Genomic DNA, 9136 nt, shown 5'->3' on the forward strand with positions numbered 1-9136 from the left:
TAGGAAAGTGGAGTTTGCGAAATTGTTCTTGGAACCTTCCTTCGAAGGTTTCTTCCGGGCAACAATTTAACATGAACGGGAAGTCCTCTATCGAGGTGGCGCTTAAGCTTCCTGCTTGAATTCGAACAATTTTCGCGAACCCACCGTGGCGATCTTCCGGATCTTCCGAAGGACCAGCAGAAGATCCTTTGAATTGAAAAAATGTCCTCGATAAGAGTATATATCCCCTTTATTATTTTCCTGAAAAAATCACGTTGATATCATTTTATTTGGCTTCAAAATAATGGATTTTCGGACTGTTGTACTTTTTACAACACGCGATTTCTTGTGTTATGAACAGGGAATCAATTTTTCTTGAATGCGCAAGCGAAACAAGCGACAAAAGAGAACCAACGACAAAGCTTTGTTTTTGTCGGAGATAATAAAGACAAAGATCCGAAAAATTTTGTCAGCAACAAAAAAGAAGTAAATTTTGTTGCTAACTTTTCATCCCGTTATTTTTCATTATCTCTACAGCAAATTTCGGTTTTATGCTATCACAGTTTCTGGTTTTATGAAAATATTCGAGAATCTAACTATGGTTACAAAATTAGCGTCGTATTCTCGGAATTTTCAGAGCATGCAAGGCAAACAATTCTTGTTATATTATGTTCGGGTTCTGATAAAGGCTTGTTGTGTGATGCGTTTGTCAATAACAAACTCTGTTGACGACAAAGGGTATATTGTTAGGCGTTTCTCGAAAATTGATTCCCTGGTTATGAAAGTTGAAGCGAGCTGCGGAAGGTTGAAAACATGGAACACCTGATATCGCACTAGGGGAAGTGCACCGGTTTTGGCCAACTTAGTGCCTATTTTGGCCAACCCTGAAAATTACATATTTTTCCAAAATAATCGTTCAGTTGAAAGCAGCGTTGAAGCATGAGGGATATATGTCTTGTTGGAACTAATGAAACCTTTGCAAATTGCTTTATTTTTGTAGTTATTCGCAAAATTGGCCAAATTAGGAACATGGCCAAAACCGGTACAGTTCCCCTATGTCGAAATCAAATGATTGCATCGAGAAAGAGATTTATGTTGTTTTTTTTTTCACCAAAAACAACTCCCTTATATGGTGCAGGAAAGCTTATCTTATGTGCTGGCTTTAGCAGTAACTTGCTTACAAATGTATGCTTCCAAAATCATGTATACCCAAAGCTCCCCAATATGAATATGCTTTACTGAAACATTACTTCTGAGTCACTCGTGGAAAATACCCAGCTTCTTAACCCATGCACGCGTGCAAAGTTATACTCCAATTGAACCAACTCGAATTTGACCAATCGGCCATTCTGGTGTGCAAATGCATAATGAGGAATCTGCATTAGTTCTAGACATTATTCAATTAGTGATATTATGAGTAATAAACGTTGAACGATTGATTTCAACCTCTGGCAAGTTTGTTTAGTGCACGACGAATGCGATAGAAGTCTAAATATAATACGCGGCACCATCTGCCACTATATCTACGCCTCAGCCGCCGCATCATTAGCAGCCAAATGTTAGTGGAAGGTCGGTCTCGTATGTGTCTGCTTCGAATCACACTTCACTCGCAACTGTGCATCCAAGTAGTTTGGACGTGGAAAATTTTCCTCTCTGAGTATTTTTTTAGAAACTGCTCCAAAATCAAAATGTCTCAATCAAGTTCAACCAGCTGTTCCACAAATACTGCGTCCACGGCGCAAATGCTGCAAATGCCCATGGGCCAACAAATTTTGGAAATTGAGCAATGTCTGTTTCCCGTACCGGAGGAGTTTTTCATGAAAAGTCCGGAAAAGGACGAGTGCATTTCTGCGGCATTTAGTGAATCGCTGAGCGACATTCCGGAAATTCCGTCGTACACACGGCTGGAAGATCTCCTGCGCCAGGGCTTATCATCGGAGGTTATCGACAAGCTGTGCTTCAATGAGATGCTGCTGATAAGCACGAGCGACGACCAAATCGTCGGCGGATTGGCGGTGCAGGTGGAAACTATTGCCGACGAGGTGGTTGCCGTTTTTTGCAGCTCTCATTTTGTCATGGGTGAGGATAGGACGGCTCGTTGTGAACTGCTGGCCTTGACCGATAAACAGTTTAACCCATTTCAGGAGAGAAAGTGTGAGACGGTTCTGGCTGGCGATTTGAAACAGGTACGGTGTGGGGGAGCTGATAAGGAATTAATACAACTTTGTCCGTGGTTTGTGCTGATACAGGGCTGGTTGCGAACCGTGTGCTGAGTATCGTAAAAGTGTAGACACAGATTGAAAAGTATAAAAACATATTTTTTTTTGTTCTGTTCATTTCAAACACATAAATAATAGGAGTCTATGTAGCATAGACAAACAGATTGAAATTCCTGATTCCTATTTGGCTGAAAACAGTGTTAGCAACAGATTGCGTTAGTGATTTTTGAACAATACATTTTTATCGAAATTGTTTCCAGTGTCTGCAATAATATGGACACTGTGTCATATATATGTGATTATACACATAAGCTGCGTGTGTTAAAGTCTAAAACTAAAAATAAAGCTTTATTAAAACTAAAAGCAATAAAATCAAGATTTTTTTCTTAAATACATTGCTAAAAATTGCGGCATTTATAGCAAAAACGCTAGTATTATTGTTTTTTTCTTCAAGCTTTTTATTGTAATTTTCCTATTTAAGCTCATGTTCCACTCTTACAGCGAATACAGTCTAAATCTCTGTGAGCAAACGTTGACAAAGTTGAAACGCTTTAAACGTTTTGCTTGGCTGTAAGACGTACGACAAACTCAATATCTTAAGGTTACCTTATTACTTATATCTACCTAATTATTATCGTTTCATGTTTTTCCGATCGATAATTGATCGACTGCTACCAAAAACGAGATAGTGCTGAAAACAATTGTTGGATTCCGTTGGAATGCTATTATAAGGCCACACAGAAACAGCGAATTGGCACACGTTCGATGGCTTAATATAATAATTTTAATCTATGTATTACAGTCAAACCTCCATGAGTCGATGTTCTATGACTCGATATCGACTCATGGAAGCAAATTATGCCATATTAAAAAATATTTTCTGGGTTACTGTGATGGTCCCTTCAAACGGCTTTCCAAAGATTTGCTATTCCTCATCTCGATATTTCCATGAGTCGATGGTCCCTTCAATATCGACTCATGGAGGTTTGACTGTAACATGAGGGTGTGATTTCTGACAGAATGAGCTAGTTTTGAATGGTTTGGTATGACGAGAAGCTTATAAACAAATCAATAATAACATAGCAGTTCAATTAGAATGGACTACGTTTCTACTTACTAATGAATTGTGTACATCAATATGACGGGGCTTTTAAAAATGTTAGATCGACAGTGGAGCGTCAATTAGCCTGATCTCTGGAAAATTTGCTCCTTCTAAGAAAACTTCCTAATTTAATGATGATTTTAACCGTAAATGTGTACTTTCAAAGTGTTTACACTGCCGTTATACGCATAGCTGTCCCACACAGTATAAAAATGTTACAGTATGTATGATGTAACAAAAAGGTTCCGTTCGAATCGACTCATTTTTTTGACGTAGGATTACGTCTTTCCGGAGCATATGGGGGTCATTCTGCAGTTTCAAATTTGAGACCGTCACGAAAAGTGGTCAGGAAGTATGGGCTAATAACTCAATCGTCTTTCAACCGATTTTAAAGATTTTGGTGTTTTTATAACTTTCCAAAATTACAAGTTGTCGTTACTATGGAGCTTGTATTCAATATTGCGTACAAAAAAAGTTGGATGTAAAATTAAAGGCTTCTTTATCAAACTCTCTCTAAGGCTCTACATTCCAACTGGAACTTGGCCTGCTTTTCAACTTAGTATTCTATTAGCATTTCCTCAGTTATTAATTGAATGCTTTTCTATGCCCGCCATTGCATGAGTATGTATTAGAGTGGGGCGCAGTTGTATGAAAAAACGTAAACTTCATCCAATCAAGTGAGATCAAGGTTTTTCTGTGCAAAATATGGGCTCGATTGGTTGCGACCTCGCATGCCGCATCGCGTTTTAAATTTACATGGAGATCAGTATGGGAAAACGTACTTTTTAACATTTTTGCTCTTAGCAGCTTCAATTTATCATCAATCACGTGACTCAATACGTTAGCATATAGCCTGGAAGATGCCGAAAGACTTTGCCGAAGAAGGTGCGCAACTGGAAGGTCTACAAAAAATGTTATTACGTTTCGAAAATTGATTGTTCAAACCATATGAAAGAAATCAATGTTTCTGCCAGCACAACCGGAAACCTGTAATTGTCAGAGGGCAAAACCCATTTTCCTTCTAGTCGGAATTTTTACTTTGTGAAATCATTCCGAATATTTCCCATTAGCTCTAAAGTCCTATAAAATCAATAGTTTTAAAATAACACTCAGTTAAACTATTGCTCCACGTATTTCGGCAGTGCTGGCAGAATAAATGATTTTTTGCATACGGTTCGAACACTCAATCTTCGAAGCGTTATAACTTTTTTCGTGGACGTTCCAGCAACGTGCCTTCTTCAGCAAAGTTTTTCTGCATCCGTTGGGTTATACTTTACCGCAATGTGCCACTTGGTTTACGATGAACTGAAACCTCTATTACAGTCAAATCTCCATGAGTCGATATTGAAGGGATCATCGACTCATAGAAATATCGAGATGTAGAATAGAAAATCCTTGGAAAGCTCTTTGGAAGGACCATCACAGTAACCCAGAAAATATTTTTTAGTATGGAATAATTTGCTTCCATGAGTCGATATCGAGTCATAGAACATCGACTCATGGAGGTTTAACTATAGTAGAAATGCAAAAATATACATTCTCCCATACTAATTTCCATACAAACTTCAAACGCGATGCGGAAAGCGAGGAAGCAACCAATCGGTCCCAAATTCGGCACAGTTGTTCAGGACCCAGAATGGCTTCGAAAAACCATTGATTTGAAAAAATTACCATGACGCCCCACTCTAGTATGTATCTTGTATGGCAAGTACAATGGATATGCCCAGGAAGTTGTGAATGTTTCCAACCCGAAAACATCCTAGACCGGACCGAGAATTGCACTTGCCATCTCAGGATTGGCAATCCTAAGCCTAAACACTTTCTATTATTTTGTTTGCCTTTCTCGTACAACAAAGTTGTACCTAAAGGTTATACGATCACTCCAAAAACGAACTTTTGATAGAAGTCCCGAAGACCCACTTTTTGGAACTTAGCATTGTCATTACTTGCAACAGGTTTCACTTTCAGGCTTCGATGGGAAATCTTGTCCCATTGTTTGCTATTGAAAATTGGCCTGATCGGACTATGGGATCAGAAGTTATGGCCAAAATACTATTTTTTTTGCCCAAAACACGCAAAAAAAATGCTCATTTATATTTTTTGTACGAGAAAGGCACCAACACCGCTAGATGGATTTTTCAGGGTTTTTTCTTTTAGTCTTGTATCTATATAGAGCTGCTCATAAACTACCCGCTACCAGCCCTGCTATTATTTCTCCGTCTGTAAAATAAATAATTATGACTCAAACATAGAACAACTGTTCTATCGTATGGATTCGTTGCAGGAAAAGCAATTGCAGCTGTATTTTGAGGAAGATCACAGCGTAACAGCTTTCCGCCAGGAAACTGTGGCCGACAAGTGCGAATGCTTCGAAGGCACACTCAGTGCCGGCGAGGACGGGCCTCTGGTGTCGGATGGATTGAACGTTCTTTTCATGCGGTACTTGGTTTTCACGGGTTTCGTGGGTGAAATTCATACGAGGACAATCGACATTGAAGGACGCATCGGGCATTCTCTGTATCAAATTTCCCAAGGATCTCCTGTCGACATCAACGGTAGTCTTCAGAACACGACGCAAGTAGTTCGGACATTGTTCTATCCAGATACAGATAAACCAGAAATCAGTAACAGTCTGTACTTGTCGTCCGGCCATCTGTTGCGACACGCGTGGAACAACTCCTCCTACTCGATCGTGCTCAACCCCAGACAAACCCAGTCGGAGTTTCCAATCGACGTAGAAGATCTTTGTACTACCATGCGTATTTATCTGGAAGAGTTGGCCAAATTGCTGGAGGGCGCTCCTGAGCAACCGTCCGCCAGGGGTTCGTTGATGTTGCAGAAACCTTCGCAAATTGTGCGTGCCGTGCTCTCTGAAATTCTGCGAGATGCCACAGAAAAGGCAGCTGCCGTATCTCGGCGATCGTCTGAATGTTCCATGTCTCCTGACACCATTAGAGACGTTTTGGTCGATTTAATAAATCAGATGTCCATAATGTAGCATTTACTAAACTTATTGATCTATTTTTATTTTATATCACAATACCTATATGGATTCTATTATTGCATTTCTTATGAGCTTATAATAGTGTGTAAATAAAGACTAGATCATTTTGAAATGGGGCACTTTAAAATGCGTGTTAGTTAGTTTCAACCTGTGAAAAAATAGACCCAAAAGAATGGTTTACTAATGAATTCTCGCTTAACTTTTCAAAAGGACCTAAGTAACATTTTTTTTCATGAAATAATTTGAGTACTGCAATCAAAAGCTTCCATGTTGTTCTGTTGATTGCGCTATTCAAATTAATTCATGAAAAAATGTTACTTAGGTCCTTTTGAAAAGTTAAGCGAGAATTATTGGCAGTGGGTGATTTTCTACCGCCGCTGTCACATCCAGGCGCTATAGTATATACGCAAAATAGCCAGCAAGAGTTAACCGCCAGAAATTTGTATGGCAAAAGTCATCTAACGCGGGTTTTCTCAAAATAAGAAACTTTTCATGAAAAACTATTTGGTACCGATTATGTAGGAAGGTGCCCGCTACCATGCCTACCAAATATTTTTTTGATGAAAGTGCTTAATTTTGAGAAATCGAACCTTAGATGCCTTTCGCCATAGTGATTTCAGAAAGTTAACTCCTAGTGTGCCGCTGTAAGCACGCTCAAAGCAGGCGATTCATTATGAAACGCTGTGAAAAACTTGCATATCCGACCACTAGGAACGCCACTATCTCTAAAATAAAGTGCTCCATTTCTAAATGATCTAGGCTTTAAGCTTTAAGTATTGTCCTGTACAGTAGGTGAGGATGCGTGTTGTAATCTACATTTAAAAAATTCCCATACAAATTCTAATTTCAATTTGTCATATTTTTTTCAATTTTAGCTGAGATTTTTACATATAAATATTTACATATTCTGTGAATCCGTCGGACATATTGATGAACAAATTCGCTGAAGGATTGAAGAAAATCCATCAAGCCGTTTCTTAGTTATGCACAACATTTTTATATATAACAACAAGAAGAAGAAAAGAATGTTCATACGGCACCTTCGTGCATGAGTTATACTTTCCATTACCTAAATAACATTCTGCCTCACTTTGCCCCTAAATTTATGCAGTTAATGTCAAAATGCTAAATTTTGTACCAAAATCGTCAATAACTTTGTATCGCGACGACCAACTTTGTAGAACATTTAAAAAATCTAAAAAATATATTGACGAAAGTATCGTGAAAAACCTGATTTTTGGTGTTTGTTTATAAATAACGACCCATATCTCGACTTCTATTGCCAATAGAGTTAAAGTTTATATAGCAAAATTTTTCGTAGCAACTTTTTCCACAACATTTTTGAAGACATCAATAATGTATCTTCACAATTAGAGGAAAGGGAATTTCCATCTCACTTTTAGGAGGAACATTTCTTTTACTGGAACATTTCTCCGAAATCATTTAGCCTCTATAATCAACTTTCCAAGTCTAAATCATTTTCGATCACGAATTCCTGGGTTAGGAAACACTGTGCACCAATACAAACTCGTGGTGGGTGGCTTACATCGTCTTCTTACGGACATCTTCCTATCATGTACTTCGTCTTCGACGTGTTGATGACTAGTCCAAACTAATTAGCTTCGCCCTTCAGTCTGATGTAGGCTTCCTTCATCTTCTCAAAGTTACGTTCCATAATTTCTATGTCGTCGGCGAAACCAAATAACAGGACTGACTTCTTGGAAATTGTACCACTCGTTTCGATCCCTGACCTTCGTATTACCCCCTCAAGCGATGTTAAAAAGCAGACACGAAAGACCATCACCTTGCCGTAACCTTCTGCCCGTTTCAAATGGACTCGAGAATGCCCCTGAAACTCGAACAACGCACATCACCCGATTCATCGTCGCCTTGATCAACCGTATCATAGCTGGTCCCGATCGATTGTATCATATGCGGCTTTGAAGTCGATGAATAGATGATGTGTGTGCATGGGCACATTCTATTCAGGGCACTACTGCAATTCCTGACGTACCTCGAACACCTGGTCCGTGGTAGAACGTTCTCCTATACTTCCGCTAACCGCAAGTCGAGCACATCTGTATATGGATGCCATACACATATGTGCTCGACTTGCGATTAGCGGCAGTATAAATCCCACTTGGTACTATCCCACGCACTCTCTTGCAATTGGTGTTAGTCTACTGCATAACATTTGAGAGAGTACCTTGTAGGCGGGATTTAGTAGTGTGATTGCGCAGTAGTTGCTGCAATCCAGCTTATCGCCCTTTTTGTAGATGGGGCACAAGACACCTTTCATTCACTCCTGCGGAAAAACCTCATCTTCCCAAACCTTGGTAATTACCCAGTGCAGCGCTTTAGCCAGTGCCCCACCACCGTGTGCAAATAGCTCTCCTGGTTGTTGGTCAACACCAGAGACTTTGTTGTTTTTCTGCCGGCCGATCTCCTCCTGGATTTCCTGGAGATCCGGAGCCGGAAGTCGTATGTCCTACGCGCGTTCTCCTACATAGGTACATTATCATACCGCCACCTTTGTCTGCCACATCGCCATTCAGGTGTTCTTCGTAGTGCTGCCGCCACCTTTGGATCACCTCACGCTCGGTCGTAAAAAGGTTCCCGTTTATGTCCTTACACATATCGGGCATTGGCACGTGGCACTTACGTGAACGGTTTAACTTCTTATAGAACTTTCGTGCGTTATTATCGCGGTACAGTTGTTCCGTATCTTCACGGTTTCGATCCTCCTGTTGACGCTTCGAGTTTCTGTTCCGCGCCCTTGTTCGCTCTCGCGCGGTGTTGCAGCAATTGCATTCTTCTCTTCCACTAACTGCT

At 39.9% G+C, this 9136-nt stretch overlaps 1 protein-coding gene across 1 annotated transcript; it reads left to right on the plus strand.

Moving 5' to 3' along the window:
• The first annotated feature begins 1498 nt into the window (after nucleotides 1-1498).
• LOC134212038 (uncharacterized) lies at nucleotides 1499-6306 on the plus strand. The gene is made up of 2 exons (XM_062689535.1): nucleotides 1499-2165; nucleotides 5585-6306. Exons 1-2 carry the CDS (start codon nucleotides 1536-1538, stop codon nucleotides 6296-6298), a joined length of 1344 nt encoding a protein of 447 aa, XP_062545519.1. The 5' UTR covers nucleotides 1499-1535; the 3' UTR covers nucleotides 6299-6306.
• Nucleotides 6307-9136: the final 2830 nt, after the last annotated feature.

Source organism: Armigeres subalbatus, chromosome 2 (assembly GCF_024139115.2).
Source record: "Armigeres subalbatus isolate Guangzhou_Male chromosome 2, GZ_Asu_2, whole genome shotgun sequence".
NCBI classification, from domain to species: Eukaryota; Metazoa; Arthropoda; class Insecta; order Diptera; family Culicidae; genus Armigeres; species Armigeres subalbatus.

Bases quoted from the DNA above. Each gene is read 5' to 3' on its own strand.
- LOC134212038 (XM_062689535.1), top strand. From the start codon at position 1,536: ATGTTAGTGGAAGGTCGGTCTCGTATGTGTCTGCTTCGAATCACACTT. The intron at 2,166-5,584 runs GTACGGTGTGGG...GATTCGTTGCAG, and splicing joins TGGCTGGCGATTTGAAACAG to GAAAAGCAATTGCAGCTGTA.